General features: G+C 40.2%; 1 protein-coding gene across 1 annotated transcript; it reads left to right on the top strand.

Moving 5' to 3' along the window:
* Nucleotides 1-13,254: 13,254 nt before the first annotated feature.
* LOC147458583 (cytochrome P450 711A1-like) lies at nt 13,255-15,865 on the top strand. The gene is made up of 4 exons (XM_086511867.1): nt 13,255-13,906; nt 14,013-14,778; nt 15,243-15,338; nt 15,424-15,865. The coding sequence occupies exons 1-4, from the start codon at nt 13,395-13,397 to the stop codon at nt 15,751-15,753; spliced, it is 1,704 nt and encodes a 567-aa protein (XP_086367993.1). The 5' UTR covers nt 13,255-13,394; the 3' UTR covers nt 15,754-15,865.
* Nucleotides 15,866-18,556: the final 2,691 nt, after the last annotated feature.

Here is an 18,556-nt window from a genome sequence, read left to right as displayed (position 1 = left end):
AGGACAATTGGACGATGAAGGTCACAACATTGCATTCGGAAACAAACGGTGGAAGATCTCAAAGGGATCTTTGGTGGTTGCCAAGGGTGAAAAAGTCGGTACACTTTACTTGTGTACTGTTAGCACGCAACCTTCAGCTTGTGCAGCAACTACAGAAGTTGACAGTGCGGTGTGGCACTACCGACTTGGGCATATGAGTGCCAAAGGAATGCAAATCCTTCAAACAAAGAAGCTTCTACCAGGTTTGAAAGAAGTGGACTTAGAGTTCTGTGAAGATTGTGTTTATGGTAAACAAAAGAGGGTAAAATTTCAAAAATCAGGAAATGAAAGAAAAAATAAAAAACTTGAGTTGGTTCATTCTGATGTTTGGGGTCTTGCAAGTACACCATCACTTGGTGGCTCATTGTACTATGTAACATTCATAGACGATGCGACTAGAAAAACATGGGTTTATGTCATGAAGAATAAATCCGATGTATTTTCCATATTTCAAAGGTGGAAAGCCTTTGTGGAGAATGAAACAGGTACCAAGGTTAAATGCCTCAGATCCGACAATGGAGGCGAATATTGTAGCCAAGCTTTTGAAAGCTTTTGTGCTAGCAATGGCATTCGGAGGCAAAGGACAACCCCAAGGACACCTCAACAAAATGGGATTTCGGAAAGGATGAACAGGACAATCATGGAACGAGCACGAAGCATGCGGCTACATGCAGGCCTACCGCTTGAGATTTGGGCGGAAGCTGTAAGTACGTCTGTGTACTTAATCAATCGGTCACCCTCAACGGCATTGGATGGGGGAGTTCGAGAAGAGGCATGGACAGGTAAACCGGTGAATTATGCATTTCTCAAAGTGTTTGGGTGTGAGGCTTTCATGCACATAGATAGAAGCCTAAGATCAAAGTTAGATGCAAAGTCCAAAAAGTGTTTCTTCATTGGCTATGGAGAAGGAGACTTTGGGTATCGCCTATGGAATCTTGAAGATGGTAAAATCTTAAGGAGTAGGGATGTAATTTTTAACGAACAAAATATGTACAAAGATTACTTGGAAAGAAAACAAACAAAAGAAACAGGTGATGAGTACATGGAGCTTGAGGACGGTGAAGACTCAAGGACTGCAAACGGTGACAGTGTGCAACAACGTCAACCAAATGAGGAGCCTCAACCTATTCCCCGAAGATCTACAAGAGCAAGTAGACCTCAAAAAAGGTTTGTTCCTTCCTTCAACCATCTCTTGATCTCAGATTCTAGAGAGCCGAAATCATATGAAGAAGCTATGCAACATGAATCCAAAGAAGAATGGACGAAGAGCATGCAAGTGGAGATGGACTCACTACATTGTAACCAAACATGGGAGTTGGTTGAGTTGCCTAAAGGTAAGCGGGCACTTCAAAACAAATGGGTGTACAAGCTAAAGGAAGAAGAAGGTGGGAAGAAAAGGTACAAGTCTAGGATTGTGGTAAAAGGTTTTTCTCAAAAGAAAGGTATTGACTTCAATGAAATATTTTCTCCTGTTGTAAAAATGAACTCAATTAGGCTTGTCTTAAGCCTTGTGGCTGCTCATGATCTAAATCTCGAGCAAATGGATGTAAATACGGCATTCCCTCACGGTGACTTAGAGGAGGAAATCTACATGCTTCAACCAAAGGGGTATGAAGTAAAAGGTAAGGAGAAAATGGTTTGCAGATTAAAGAAGAGCTTGTATGGTTTAAAGAAAGCATCAAGAAAATGGTATTTGAAGTTTGATCGATGGATGTTGGATCATGGATTCACAAGATGCAACTCGGATCACTGCGTCTACACGGAGAATTTGGGAGATGGGAAATTCCTCATCCTAATGTTGTATGTTGATGACATGTTGATTGCAAGTGCTAACATGCAGGACATCAAAGACCTAAAAGAGGAGCTGTCCAAATCTTTTTCAATGAAAGATTTAGGTGCTGCAAAGAGGATACTTGGTATGAAAATATCAAGGGACAGGACGAAGAAGACAATAAAGCTATCTCAAGAAGATTACATCAAGAAGGTACTAGAAAGGTTTGCAATGCAAAATGCAAAACCAGTTTCTACACCTTTGGCTGGTCATTTTAAACTAACGAAGGATATGTGTCCAAAGACACAAGAGGAGATAGCCTATATGTCTAAAGTTCCATATGCTGCACCGGTAGGTTCTCTAATGTATGCTATGGTCTGTACAAGGCCAGACATTGCACATGCAGTGGGAGTTGTGAGTAGGTTCATGGACAACCCAGGTAAAGAGCATTGGCAAGCTGTGAAGTGGATACTTAGGTATCTAAAAGGGACAACAACAAATGATTTGTATTTTGGAGGAACTGATATTTTTCTAGAAGGGTATACTGATGCAGATATGGCAGGTGACAAAGATACTCGAAGGAGCACTACTAGCTATGTGTTCACGGTTGGAGGCACAGCAGTAAGCTGGGCTTCAAAGCTCCAGAAAGTGGTTTCACTTTCTACCACGAAAGCAGAGTATGTAGCAATGACGAACGCAAGCAAAGAAATTCTGTGGCTTCACAGATTCTTAGAAGAGCTTGGATTCAAACAAGACAATTGTGTCTTGTACAGTGATAGCCAAAGCGCTATCCATCTTGCGAAGAACTCAGCCTTTCATTCAAGGACAAAGCACATTGAGGTGAGATATCACTTCATACGCACTCTTTTGGAAGAGGGACAACTAAAGCTAGGAAAGGTGCATACAAGTGAAAATCCTGCAGACATGTTTACAAAGGTGGTCAACAAGGAGAAGTTGAGCTTTTGCTCATCTTCAATCGGCATTCAAGGATAAGAAGCCATAATGGAAAGCAGTCACAGGTTTGGTTTGGAGATCAGTCTCCAAGTGGGAGATTGTTAAGTATGGAGCCTGATTTACCCTTGTAATTTTCTGTGGTAAGGCCCCCATTATGAGGAGAAGCCATCGTGCGTGAAGGAAAATCACTCACCGGAAACCAAAATTTTCATGGACACGAATCAGGGGCAACTTTAAAGGCCTCGGGGGTGGAGGCCCCCGAGACTTTTTTTTCACCGGAATATTCTTTTTTGCCGGAATATTATGGCCGGACAGCGGCCGAAAAGTGGTCGGAAAACAACCGGTCGGTTGGCCGGTGGCCGGTAGTCAATGGCCGATGGCCGGTGGTCGGAAGTCAATGGCTGGTGGCCGGTGGTCGGAAGTCAATGGCCGGTGGCCGGTGGCCGAATTCAATGGCCGGTGGCCGAATTCAAAAGCGGACTTGTCTTCTCAAGGGCAGCCACACATGGGCGGATTGGAGGGTCCGATTTGGACTTATTCGCACAAGGGCGGCTACACATGGCTGTCTCTCATAAGAGAGGGCAGCCCTTTTGGCCTATAAAAGGAGGCCATTTCTACACACATTTCATAGTGTGAAGTTGATGCAACAAGGTGAGTGTGAGGTGGTGAGAGTGAAGCAAGGCGGGAGCTCCATTAAGGGTATAATCCCTTTGTAAACTACTTCTTGTTTTGAAGTACTAAAGCCATTGAGTGGCTGCTTTCCTGTGGACGTAGCCCACATTGGGTGAACCACGTATATCGTGTGTACTCTCTCTCTCTCTCTCTCTCTCTCTACTCTATAATCTCGTGTATATAAATCTGTCTCTCTCCATTATGTAATCTACTCAATTATCTATTTAGCTACGTCTTATTTCCTAACATATCACAGGTTACTTACAGTATTTACTAACTCTAATAGTTATCTTTTAATTATCTAACTTGATTAGCTAATTTCTTTCTTCTATAGTCAGCTAAAATCACTATGTTATGGCTTAATTAAATAGCTAGCTTAACTTTTTGATCATAGAATAATTATCATGGGCTACTTATGATTCTTAATAACTTTAATAATTATCTATTGATCATCTAAGTTTATTAGTTAATTTTCTCCTTTTATTTTCAACTAAAACCAGTCTATTTTGGCTTGATTAAATAGTTAGATTGACTTTTTCATCATAAGATAATTATCACAGATTACTTAAGATGTTTACTAACTCTTATAATTATTTTGTGGTTTGTTAAGCTGTTTTACTAAATCTCCCATTAGTTTTATAGCTAAAAATAGTTAGGTTTTGTCTAAATAATTACAAAAATTAATAGAAAATTTATGATATAATTTGTCTAGCTTATTAACAATATGATTAACCTCTAATAATTATCTTAGAACTAATTAAACTTTTTAAATATAATTTCCATTAACTAAGTTAAAAATTAATCAATTTAAGCTCTAATTAGAGTTAGGAATTGAGTAGATTATTACTATTTATTGAGATTAAGTAATCTACAAATTGATAATATATAATAGAGTCATTACTAGTAGAGAGTAATCTAATCTTCCTTAATTAATAGATCAATTAAGAAAAATTAGATCTAAATTGCTAATTAATTGGGATTAGTATAATTACCTCGCTTAATCACTTAGATTTTCTCTCTTAGTGATTTTTGTGAACTATCTCTCTCGCATATGAGATTTCTTGCCAAGACTCCGAGTCTAAGTGAAAATGAGAAGCTTAGGGTCCTATTTATAGCTTTTCTTGGCACTCACAAGCTCTCCCAAGCTGAATTTGGCAGTAACTTGCAGCTCAAGCAGACCCCATCCTCAAGAAGGCACCTCTTGCTGCTAGAATAGTCCTTGGCAGGTCCAGATACCCTCTTCTAGTACCTGTCTGCTTTGAAAATAAGCCTATTAATTTTTTGTTCTATTTTTTGCTATTTTAATCAATATCTGGGAAAATATCTAGGGTTGAGCACAATAGGTATGCTAACTAGCATAAAGGGTGTTAATCAGGATACATAATGTTAACCAGCATACTTTCTAAGATTACTAGGGTGTTAATTAGCATACATATTTTGTTAACTAGCATACTCATTATGCTAAACAACATACCTAGATAACCGGGAATGCTAACTAGCATAAACCTTATCTTAAATAGCATCTTAGAATGCTAGTAAGCATAATAGGTATGTTAACTAGCATAAATGGTGTTAATTAGCATATATATTGTGTTAACCAACATACTCTGTAAGATTACTAGGCATGCTAGCTAGTGTACTCATGATGCTAAACAACACACCTAGCATACTCGGAATGCTAACTAGCATAAACCTTGTGCAACAACATACTTAGAATGCTAGTGAGAATACTAGGCATGTTAACTATCATAAAGAGTGTTAATTAGCGTACATATTGTGTTAACCAACATACTATGAATGCTAGGTAGATCATTGGGCATGCTAACTAGCATATTCATTATGTTAAACAAAATAGTCAGCATACTAAGAATGTTAAACTAGCATAAACATTGTGTTAAAAAACACACTCAACATGCTTAACATCATACTAGGTATGCTAACTAGCATAACATATTTTGTTAACCAATATGCTCTATATTCTAGGTAGATTACTATGCATACATACTAGCATACTCATGGTATGCTACCTATCTTACCTAGAGTGTTAACAAGCATTCTGAGTATTATGTATAATGGGTCTACTAGTATCAGTCTACATATGCTTATGCTATTGATCATCATATACAAGATATTATGAACTAGAGATGCAATACATAGAATGCATAAGTTATGGTGTTAAAATTATGTTGTGTTGTTGATTTCCAAATTCAGTCCCATGAATCTAGGGTTGATCCCTCTTCCTAGGGATACGTTGTCCTAAATAGTATGAAAATTGGCTAACAAATTCATGTGTTGGACAACAATTTTGTTAGTAATTTAGAAAATAATCACTATGTTATGTATGTGTGTGGGGATGGAAAGTGGGTGGATGGTTAAAGTTTCCATACTATGGTGGGTAGATCCAAATAGTTAAATAGCTCTCCTCACCCATTAAATAGGATGAACACATTAGCCCTCGCATGGTGGAAGAATGGTTGTTGTGCCTTCTTCTAAAAATATAAAAGCACTAGACTAAACCTCCTCTTGGAAGGTTTTAGGAATGTAATATAGATATGATAACGCTTTCTATGTGAGGCAAATTTCTCTCGTCACATGGGTTGAGTTACCTAGTGACAAAAACTCCTCCACTGGCTTAAATCTCTCTCTCTCTCTCTCTCTCTCTCTCTCTCTCTCTCTCTATATATATATATATATATATATATATATATATATATATATCTTTGATGTTAGTCAAGGCCTAGTGACATGTCATGGATTTTGCATAGATATTGCTAAGGTTTGGCATAGCAATATATAGGGACATCTCACTTTGAGAGCCCTTTTAACATCATAAATATACATAGAAGGGGCAAAATTACATTTTTACTTCCATTTCGAGGCCCTATGATAACGTGAGTTTCCTCTTACCCTTCCCATAATCTTCTCAAAAGAAAGAGAAAGCTATCCCTACAACACATTCTTTAGGGGCTTCCACACTTAGGAAAAAGGTCAATTCATACTTAAATGGCATCAAATCTCATTTTGATATGACCCAAACCTTAAGATACATATATCTTGAAATTTGATATCTATGATCCTACTTTATTATGCCTTACACAAGCTATTTTTGTGTTTAGTAGTTTTTTTGTGGAAAAGAATGTATTGTCACCAATAAATTCATTTCCAGTCTCTTTGTCTCGAGTGCTCATACATTTGGCAACAACTTTGTAAGCTAGAACCTTGAATCCGCAAACTACTTAGAACTTCTCTCAGTTCCAAGTCTTAGAAATTGCTTAATATTCACTCTGCCCGCTTTTATAGCACCCTAGCTAACAGGGACAAGAAGACTATGGAATTGAGATGAAAAGATTATGTGTGAAGCTTTGTTTGATCAAAATTCTTTCCTCCTTAAGAGATAGCTTGTTGTGCATATGCAAGTGCATCATGAGAGACCCAAGGCACCTCTTCCACTACATGCTCTTTGCCCTTTAGAGATTAGCTACTCATATTGGACTCATGATCACTGGCTTTGCTAGTCTACGCTCTCTTAAAGCACATAATAACTATGGTAGCTTAACAAAAGTTATGACTTGCTTCTAATGATTGCCATCATCAAAAGAAAATTTTAATAGAATTTTCGTTTTTTGACAATTCCAATAAATGATTAAATGACAAAATCAAGATTTAAAAGTATCCATAGATTTTAACTGATGATAAACTAGCTTGGAACTTAAAATTTTATTTTTTCTTGAATTTTTAAATTTTATCTCTAATTTTTAAGAAATTTCTATTTTAAATTGACAAAAAGGAGTCAATAATTACTAAATCATTCTCAAAAAGTACCATAAAATTTCTAGATTTAAACTTAACAATTAAGGTTCCAAAACATTATTATTTTATTTTTAATTTTTTTCTATCTTAAATGTGAGAAGAGTAGCTAAATAAATGAATTTAAAATATTGACTATAATCTATATAAACAATTCTCTATGCATAAGACTTCAATTAATAGCATAATTTATGTGTATGATAATCCCACAAAAAAACTCTTTCTAGAGACCTAGTAACTAATTACCTCTCTCCTTTAAATCTAAGTTTCATGTTAAATTTTTTTACTAATTTCTCCTAATTTCCTCTTTTTACAGCTTAATCAAGGCCCTATCGTTGCAAAACTATGGGAGATAAATAATGATTAATTATTTATGCAAAAAAAAGATAATTGAGCAATAAAATGATCCTTTATGATTATGCTTAATTCTTGAGTAATTTTATGCAAAAAGAATCCATTTCATTGCATAATTAGTTCTATTAATTAATTGAGTGACTCATACATGATAAGTGATAGGATAAATTGCTATAGTTTTTTATTTCTTAAGGAAAAACTAGTTTAGATTAAGTTTTGAAGAAATAACTAACTAAGAGAGCAAGTTGTCCATGTTGAAGCCATGTATCGAGAACCATGATGACATCTGTGCATACCAACATGATGTGTCCCCCTGTACAACTAACTCTATGGAGGACTCAAGGGCCAATCAAGCATAATGCATAATTAACTTAAAACTCGTAATCACTTGTTATCTCCTTGGGTTATGGATAAAGATAAAAATCATAGAGCTTGGCTTATAAGTTTTGGTTAAGTGAGTATCTCAAATGAGGAAATGAGTCATGCTTATACAAGAAATGGCATTATTTGGCTCCTTTCTCTTAGCTTCATGCTCACCCATTTTGTTGTTTTTCTTGATTGGTGAGGTCTTTTCCATAGAAGCCTTGCTTGTTTAACCCCCATGCAAATCCACATAGGCTCATTCCATGCCTATCCCCTTCTATTGCCATGTGTAGCCATCCACCTCATGGGTATAAGCTTCCATGGCCATGGGATTGCTTGTGACCATGCGTGGTCATAGCCATCTAGGCACAAAATAGCAGATAGAGGGGAAAAACACATCTAGACATGTTGAAATAGATTGAAAACTCCATGAGAATTTCTAAATCACATTAGGCACAAAACACAATACAAAGAGGGAAAAAGGATTTAGATGGGTAGAAATAAACTAAAGAATCCATAAGAATTTATATCTATGGACATTTACTGTACAATTGATTCTCCAAATAGGGGTAACCTTTTTGTTAGAGATAGGAACCTTACACAAAAAACTGTCAAATTTTTTGTTAAAAATTGTTCCATAAGAGGTCTCTAATATGTGTGATGTAGGTTTGGCAAAGAGCAATGTAATGAAGAAAGAGTTCAAAATCTCTCTCTCTCTCTCTCTCTCTCTCTCTCTCTCTCTCTCTCTCTCTCTCTCTCTCTCTCTCTCTCTCTCTCTCGCTCGCTCAGCCGTTTTTTGACCTAGTAGACAGCAGTTCACTCTTTTGACCATAACTTGCTCATCCGAACTCCGATTTAGGTGATCTATAGCCTCAATCGAAGAGCACGAAGCCCCCTACACATTGATGTAAAGACGGAATTTTTCTGTGTAATGGAAGGCTTTGCTGTAACAGCATCTCAGAACTGAAAAAACTGTCAAAACTTTGCGTTTTTGTTGCCGACTTGAAGGCAATGTCAGACAAAACTCGCAAGGGTGGAAAAGCCACACTCGCCATGGAGAATGATGCAAAATCTCCAAGGAATTTGGATGCTAATCCAACCACATCATCTACAACAACGGAAGCAATGATCATGGCTTACTTGATCTCGTTACAAGAAACCGTCAACAAACAAGGTGAAGAGTTGCGCGCACTTGCAATGGAGAATGGTACTTTAAGAGTTCTCGTTGTGGAGAATGAGCACCTCAAGAAGGTTCTTGAAATGCAAACAACACGCTTGATGCATCTTGAGACTAAAGTTCAAGAATGTAAACGCTCTCTTGTTGACATGAATGTATTGAAAGAGCGCTTGAGCAAAGTTGAGAGTGATCATGTATTGAAAGAGGAAACAATAGATACAATACGACATGATGTATGTGAGATGAGAAATGCATCCAAATCATGGACTGATATATGTAAGGATAATGTGGTTTCTACATTTCCTATCACGCAAGCCGTTCTCCAAGCAAAGAATGTAGAGAATGTGGACACTCAAGAATTGCACGAACGACAAAAACGCTCAAAGAACATCGTCATTCGTGGAATCAAGGAGGAAAGCATGGAAACACCCCAATCTCTTGCAGTTGCTATTGAAGAGTTTTTTGCTACACACTTTGGCATGTCAGGAATCATGGCTTATGATGCATATCGAGTTGGAAAACAAGGAGTCCCTCGCTCGGGAGAAAGACCTATTGTATGTACCATGGCTGATGAGGTAAAGAGAAAGATCATCCTTGACAATGGTTGGATCTACCTCAAAGGAACAGGTTGTAATGTATATGAGGATCGCACTCTTATGCAACAAAATGTACGTCGCAAAGCATATGAGGAAAGAAGCAAGAAGGTTAAGGTATCACCTCAAGAAGAAAAGCCACTTAAGGAGGATGCAAGTCCACCCAACAAATAGGGACACATGATCTATGAGACCAACTCACGCTTGTGAATAAGCTTTTGGAATTGTAACGGGTATCCATGGAATGCGGGAATTGGCATTGATGAGCTTACCAATGACTCCGATGTGATACTTCTTGTCGAAACATGGGAGCATGATGCGCAACGAATTCTTGGATTTGACAAATACGATGTGCATTCTTTGATGTGGGCCAAAAATGCAAAGCAGCGAAGAGGCCAAGGAGGCGTAGCATGTATGACCAAAAAGGGTTTGAAAGATGTTTCCATTGTCAAAGAAGATAAGTATAAACGCTACTTATGGCTGAAAATCAGCCCACCAAATGGTCAAGTCATGTTTGTGGCCGGTTGCTACATTCCTCACTATGACTCCAACTTTTATGCTTGCTTGAATATGGATAGAGATCAGCCCTTTGTTGAACTAGAGGAAGACATTGCTCATTACAAGGATCAAGGTGAAGTCATTGTTTTTGGAGACATGAATGCTTGCACAAATATGCTACAACACGACACACAACAAGTAGACATGCCGCATGTCTCAAGAAGAATGGATGACTCATACATGTATAATCGAAGTTCTAATGATGCAAAAGAAGTGGATCACTATGGAAAGTCACTTTTACATATGTGCAATAGTACCGGAATGCTCATTGCAAATGGTGTATCTCTATGGCAAGGCACCAATGACTTTACATGTAGAAAGCACAACGGTGCTAGCGTGATTGACTATATGTTGTTCTCGGAAGCCACTCTAGAATGCATACAAAGCTTTACACTTGGTGAATGGAATCCGGAATCGGATCATAGGATGTTATGTATTGACCTCAAGTGTGGTAAACGGCCCGAGCATGTAGCCTCCAATCATGATGTGAATCATTTGTACCTACTTCTAGACTTCAAACGAGCACTTATATATGCTGATATGGTGGACCAAATGTTAAGCATGATAGAGCATCAAGAGAGCCCAACATTAGAATGCAAGTGGAAAGTTTTCAAAGAAGTAATTTTCTCTTGTGCGAAGGAATGCTTTTCGGTGAAACACATGTCTTGCAAAAGGTCTAAGAAGGGTAGCACCAAGAAGAAATGGTTTGACATGGAATGTAGTCAAGCCCGAAAACACTTGCTAAGATTGGATGCAATCAAAGACAAGGAAGTTTACTTGGAATGTTCACACACATACAAAGCACTTGTTCAAAAGAAGAGGAGAAGGTGGAAGTCGAAAAACAACTTCTTTTAGCATAAGAGAAAGCACATGCATGTGGCAAGTTTTGGCAAAATCTAAAAGGCAAGCGCGTTGAGAGCTTTGGTGACTTGACTCTTGAGGATATGTATATGCATTGTAAGAATCTCTATGAGCAACCCAATGTTGATAAGATGGAGTGTTGTAGCTCCCTTCCGTTTATGTCTCCCTTCTTTACCATTGAAGATGTATGCCGCGCGCTTGAGAAACTTGCTACTCGTAAGGCAGGTGACCTTCAAGGTGTCAAGGCTGAAATGATTAAATGGACAAGCAAGAAAACACGATATTGGATATGCGATATGTTTAACCTTGCACTTCAGTATGGCATGCCTCATGATTGGAGTGCAAATTGGATCAAACCTTTGCACAAAGGAGGAGATGTAAACAATGTGAACAACTATCGCACTATAATGGTTGGTTCTTTAATGGAAAAGTTATTTGGATGTATCATGGAGATGAAGATAAGTGAATGGACTGAAAAGAATGGCAAACGTGCTCTTGGCCAAGCAGGTTTTCGAAAGCATCATAGCACTATTGATGACCTTGTTACTCTTCGAGTTCTTATGGAAGCGTCTCGATTGAAAGGAAAAAAGTTGTATTGTTGCTTTGTGGATTTCAAGAAAGCTTTTGACATGGTACCGCGAGGAAATCTTTGGAGACGTATGCAAAGCCTTCAAGTGCCGAGAGAATTTATGCATGCAGTGTTTCGCATCTACCAAAAAGTGATATGTCGATTACGTATGGGAGATGGAATTTCAGAATTTTTTGCAAGCACTATTGGTGTCAAACAAGGATGCCCACTTTCCCCAACCCTCTTTGGGCTACTCATTGATGAATTGGAATGCATGGTTCTTGACTTTATGCAGCAAGAAGGCATAGAAGAGGTTAAGATTGGAAATGCGGTGATCATGCTTTTGCTTTATGCCGATGATGTAGTGCTCTTGGCACATACCTTAGAAGATGCACAAAAGCTTATGAGTGTCTTGGAACGCTTTTGCCTACATAGCGGGCTGATCGTGAATGGATCCAAAACCAAGGTTAGCCCTTGCAAGTCTCATGAATTTTCCTTCTCTCTCTCTCTCTCTCTCTCTCACACACACACACACACACACACACACACACACACACACACACACAATTACATGATCACATGAAATTTTTTGATATTATCATGTGTTATTATCATATTCACATAACCACACTTTACGTGATCACATTTAAGTCAACAAATGGTGACTTGATGACCCACCAAAAGCCCGTCGGACTATTATTTTTTCTCGACAATCCCGCTCCGATATGGCTAAAATCCAACAACGAGCCTGCCAAGATATAAAAACATCCAAGGGGGACTATGGTTTGGAACTTTTTTGTAGGATAATAGGAAGGTCTCGTGAATATTTAACGTGATCATGTGTTTTACAAAGTGATCACTCAATGTTAATAAACATGTTCGCGTGTTTGTGATCACGTTAATGAAATCCCTAGCCTTGTCATTTGCCTTTGATACACAATGCGCCGGTCGATGGACCCCTTAGTGAACTGGAGCTGTGAAGGCTATCCTACATCCAAGGTAGACGTTGAAGGGTTACAAAGATACACTGCTCACATGAAGGGTCCTCAGGGGTCACTACAGCCTGAATCTCCACAGGCCGTTTAGGCCACATTGTGTACATGCTCCGACGGCAGCTGCTCTGCGGACCTGTCACTGCTCTTTAGCCAGTGCACATGCACTCTTGAGCGCTACAAACAATGTGCATAGCTGTAGTTGACTAGCCGACTTACCACCGAGTTAGCCATCACCGCAATCGGCTTGGGGAGTGGAATCGATCAGCTACGGCCCAAGCAAGTGATTGGGTCGGGTTGATGCAACTAGTGCATGTGTGCACCTTAAGAGAGTTGTGATCTATAGAAAATTTTGCATAGAGGATGTAAAGCTAGGCGGGAGGAGGAGGAGGACGGGGTCACGGGGGAATCTTGAGAGGATTCTATTTTGAGAGGAGCGGGGGACTTAAAACTTGATATGGTAATATTGTTGAAACTCTTACGTGAACGTGGGAATTTGAAGTAATTGTTCCAAAAGAACAGCTAGTGTTCAAGAAGGATTGGCATCTGCAGAGAGGATCGAGAGAACTGCAACTGTACAAAAAATGTTAAAAATTTTGCGTATTATAACGGACCATCGTTCTCATCGCCGGTACCAAACTCGCTCTTAGATCAGCAATCTAACCTGACATAGCACTGATCAGCCATGGCCGGCCAACATTGGTTGATCCCAGCAAGACTAGCATGGGAGAAAATAGGCCTATGTATCGGCGATGTGCGGGGTTTGCTACTCAGCACAGGAATTAGAGAGCCGGCAAAGGGAGTACTGCTGGAATTGGGGAATCGGTTAGTATTGCGGCCAGCAATATCTGCTGGATGGGCAGCTGCGGTCGCGGTGATGGTAGTAGCGATGTACTGGGTGTACATGCTGTGGCCAGTGCGGCTGGTGAGGCATATCAAGTGTCCTCCCTACTGGCTTCCGGGCTTGGGCCATCTGCCCTTGTTGGGCAAGAAGGAGTCGCAGATTTTTATCGACCTGGCTGCCCAATACGGCCCCGTCTATCGCTTCCATTTCGGACGGCAGCCTATAGTCATGATTGCCGACGCTGAGTTCTGCCGCCAGATCTGCACTAAATTCTTCAAGTCCGCCACCGACCGCGCTAACCCTGCTTACATCGAAACGGTTCCTCTCCTCCAGCACGCCCTTTTCTTCAGCAGGTGAGTTCCTCCCCCACCCTTTACATTTCTTCATTAAAAAGGAAAAGGGGAATGGCAATCAGATTCAATAAATTATCTCTAATTTCTGTTAATGTCGTCGATGCAGAGGGAAAGCCTGGTCGTCAATGCGAAACACTGTTCTTCCATTCTACCACTCGGAACAAATGCGCAAGTACGTTCCGCTCATGAACCGCATCGTCAACGTGTTGGTGCAGCTTTTGAAAGGAAAATCAGAAAAAGATGATGTGAACTTCTCCCAATACCTGATGATGCTGACGCTAGATGTGATAGGGGCAACAGCATTTGGGGCTAACTTTGAAACGTTACAGGGATTGAGTGAACAAAATGATGGCAAAACTAGTGCAGCTGCAGTACGCCTGGACGCAAAGCTGGTGAAAGCGGCAAATAGCTTTATCAATTCGTTGCGTCTAGATGGCAATGCCCCAGTGAGCACCATCATAGGAGAACTGTTTCCCTTCCTTCAGCAGCCAATGCGCAAGCTGCTGGGATCAATCCCAGGCACTGCGGATTGGGAGATGGAGGAACAAACAGGAGGACTGATGCGTGTGCTGAAGGAGATGCTGAAGCAGCGGGAGGCAGAGGAGAACGTGGACCGTCGGATCGACATGCTATCTCTGCTGCTGAATGCTCGTAAGGAAAAGAGCGATCTAACGGATGACTGCGTCAACGGACTCAGCTTTGAGATCCTTCTTGTGGGCTCTGAGACCACCGCCGTCACTCTTTCTAACTGCCTCTACTTTGTTGCTTGTCACCCTCAAGTGGAGCAAAAGATCCTGGAGGAAGTGGATGCATTTGGCCCACCTCGAGACATCTCCTTCGACGACCTCAATAAGTTTCCCTACGTTGAGCAGGTACTCTCTCTCTCTCTCTCTCTCTCTCTCTCTCTCCAACCACAACAGAAAAATCATCCCTGTGCATGTGTAGGGTCTCTATATAGCTCACAAGAAGTTTTGGACAGATTCTCATAATAATTCTCACATTGTGACTTACCTCAACATCATGAGCTTCGGCGAGGGAGGCACCACATACTTAGCTAGGTACGATTGGGGGCAGGTGACCGTCGGCCCGGTGGGGGGGCCGGTGGTTCCCTGTCTCCAATCGTACCTACCTAGGTCTGTGGTGCCTCTTGATGCTGGGCCGGCAGTCACCTGCCCCCAATCGTACCTAGATAGGTATGTGGTGCCTCTCGAGCAGAAGCTCATGATGTTATGCATTGTGAGAAAGACTCCATTTTTCTACATGAGAAATTTTCTAAATCTTCTTCTGTGCAAGTTGATGCATTGATACGTTCTTCTTTCTTTTTTCTTTGATCCAGGTTTTCAAGGAGACACTACGCTTTTGCACTCCGGCACCTGTTATTGCTCGCTTGATTACCGATGACATCAAACTTGGCGAATACAAGATAAAAAAGGTTCTCATCGTTATACACCTTTACCAATATAATGTTAATTATTGAAAAACAACGTCTAAATTGAATGAATTTTCAAATTTGGCAGGGCACACATGTATGGTTGACACCTAATGCCGTGATGATGGATAGTCGCTACTTCAAAAATCCACACGAGTTTAACCCAGATAGATTTAGTCCTGATTGCCCAGAGAACAAGGAGAGGCATCCAAGTGCGTATATGCCATTTGGTTTGGGCGCCCGGGCTTGCATTGGAACTAGATTTTCCACTCAAGAGGCTAAGATTGCCTTGATCAAACTTTATCAACATTTCACATTCACCCACTCTCCTACCATGGAAAACCCACTTGCTTTTAATTTTGGAATCGTTAGACGTCCCAAGCATGGTATTAAGCTTAGGGTACACCCACGCTTCTAATTCATATTTCAAAATCCCAGCTTGCGCATATGTCTTATACGATCATGCTCATTACGAACCAAGAGTTTACAAGTTTTTCTCCTTGCAAAGATTTGAAATGTGATTTGCCTCTTGGTAGCTCTCCTTTCGTTACTTCAATAAAGATGATAATTTCGAGAGAGTAAAAGTAAACCCTTTTTCTTGGCTAGACTCACAATTGTGAGTGGATGTGTTTTATTAACCGGGCACAAGGCTTGTTCAATGCCTTGAGGGATCATAACACTCGGTTCGAAGCCCCTACATAGGAGAGTCACTTGTATAGTTACATGTTGTGCACCAGTTGACACTAGAGCCATGATGGCTTTTTTTCTCTCTTCAAAGTTTCTTTGTTTTCCAATGGAAGACATCACTTCCCTACTTTCTTGGATGATCTCATTGAAGCTACCCATCGAGCGGCTGACTTTTCGAATATGCGGCAGTTGCTAGACTTTCGAATTTGCTTGACATAATAGAAGCAGACAATTTGTGTATCAATGAGGATGGCTTGGTTTTTCCAAATCTTCCCTCCCAAGATTAGGTCATTCTTGAAGAACACGATCATCCAGGTCTTTTGTATCCATTTATATATTTTTCTCGCAAGGCCTCTCGTAGGTAGACAAATTTGAAATACGTGAATGGTATCCTCACTAGGTCCTTTGTGACATGAGCATCCCAACATTAAAAATTCTCCTGTGGAAGGTGTTATAGGGGCTCTCTCGACTGGGGTTAAGAGTGTAACCAGAGGCCACTAAAAGTCCCATAGGATGCTCGTTACCGATGCCCATCTGGATTTTGACCACGTTGTATTAAGAAAACAAAACCGATTTGATTTGAATGTAAGTTTGCAATAGATTTCCTTTTTTTGTAGTCTTGTAAAGTTTCTAGGTTCTAGCCAGTGCCAGGCTTTCCAATCAAGTTTAGTCTCAGAAATTTTCATAAGCACATTGCTAAGGCCTTTTCACAGCACATTGCTAAGGCCTTTGACTGCTCTACTGATCAGTACATGTTCACTTTTGTTGAAGCTGTATTGGGTAGCCACCTGACCTGCTTCTTTCCACCTCGTGGTGCCTTCGTCCCATAATTGGGTCAACTCTATGAGTCCTTTGCTATACTGACTTTTCTAGAAACTTCTCTCGAGAACGGACTTATTAAGTTACACCCCACTTTTGAGAGCCAAGGAGATCGGCGTGTTATAGATCAAATTGCCTTTGTGAGCTTTAAGTACCTTAACCTTGAGGTTATGGGAAATCACAAGTGGCATGAATGTGCTATGCGTAATTTGGAAGTAGGAAAAAACACGTTCTCAAGAAGTACCTTCTTGACACATTGGTGACCCCGGTTCTTCTTTATGGAGTTTAAGTGTGTGATTGTAGCATCTCAAAGTCTACTTGAAAAGAGTTTGAGAATGTCCAAAAGCGTTTGAACCTCACAAAATTTCTCCAAGTTAAGACACAAACACCATATATGCTCCTATTTCTTGAGTCCGGATATCTTCCGATTGACGTTATGGGCATGAAAAGGTTGTGGAGTACATGATAAAGAGTTCAAAAGACCCATAAAAGCAAGATCTTGAGCATAGGATGGATGCAAGACATAAAGAAGTGGTTTGGGAGGTGGGATGCATTACACTTGCTCCATGATGCCTCAATTGACTCCCAAGTAAATGAAGCTTTTCCACATCACCAATTTATTACAACTTAGGAGAAATCATGTGGGTCATGCTTCATACATTGCACCATCCATATTGCCCCCAAATACAAAATCATGTTCTTCATTGAAAGAGGAACTATATTCACCCTTACATGCTTGAGCCTATCACCTTATCAGTGATACACACTATCGTAGCCATTCCTCCTAGATCCCACTACTTTCAATGCGAGATAGGGCATTGGGGAAATGGAGAAGAGTCAAATCAATTTGCACATTATGCTCACTCCAAGTTCGAGAGACTACATACCACACACTACTAGAGTGCTCAACGTTTGGTCACATCCAAACTTTCTTCCCTCACATTTTTAGCCATGACCTAAACCTACACACTTTCCTCTCCCAACCACAATGTGGGCTCTCCATTGCGACTCTCATCACCACAATTTTGGAGCATTGAGAATCGCTCATCAGCCACACACATAGTACATCACATGTAACTTCGGTCCCATAGGTCATATTTGACCTCCAACGACGATAATAAAATCTCTCTCTCTCTCTCTCTCTCTCTCTCTCTCTTTATTATGTTCACTTTATATAACCCCAAACCCAAAACTTTCTTGCAAACTTTCTCCAAGTTAAGACACAAACACCATATATGCTCCTACTTCTTGACCCATTATCTTATCCAATCAAGTTTACGGCCATGGAAAGGGTTCTGGAGTATGTAATAGAGATGCATTAAAACCCCTCACATTGACTTCCTAGAATTTCATGGGAAGCAAGCCAAAAATCTCAAAAAACATGTAAAAGAAAGACCTTTCACATGGGATGGATGAAAGACATATAGAAGAGGTTTGAGAGGTGAGATGCATTACACTTGCTACATGATGACTCAACAGAATCCCAAATGAATGAAGCTTTTCTAGAATATGATTCCCCTCCATCTCCGCCTTCAGGATCTGATGTTGGTGGATCAGCTGCCACAGAGAGCAGTCAGCCCAACACGGACCAGCCAGACCAGTATAAGGATTAGCAGTCGGGAGATCAAGGGGCTACAAATCAGCAAACAAGCAACACTGAAGACTCCTCAGTACACAGTCACAACACTATGCAGATGTGAAAGGGAAAGCTAAAG

This window comes from Adiantum capillus-veneris, chromosome 5 (assembly GCF_014529385.1).
Source record: "Adiantum capillus-veneris isolate H3 chromosome 5, ASM1452938v2, whole genome shotgun sequence".
Taxonomy (NCBI): domain Eukaryota; kingdom Viridiplantae; phylum Streptophyta; class Polypodiopsida; order Polypodiales; family Pteridaceae; genus Adiantum; species Adiantum capillus-veneris.
Note: the sequence above shows the minus strand (reverse complement) of the source record. Positions and strands in the feature narration are given on the sequence as shown.

Coding starts and splice junctions, on each gene's coding strand:
- LOC147458583 (XM_086511867.1), top strand. CDS start 13,395: ATGGCCGGCCAACATTGGTTGATCCCAGCAAGACTAGCATGGGAGAAA. Junction 14,779..15,242: donor AGTTTCCCTACGTTGAGCAG/GTACTCTCTCTC, acceptor TCTTTGATCCAG/GTTTTCAAGGAGACACTACG. Junction 15,339..15,423: donor GCGAATACAAGATAAAAAAG/GTTCTCATCGTT, acceptor CAAATTTGGCAG/GGCACACATGTATGGTTGAC.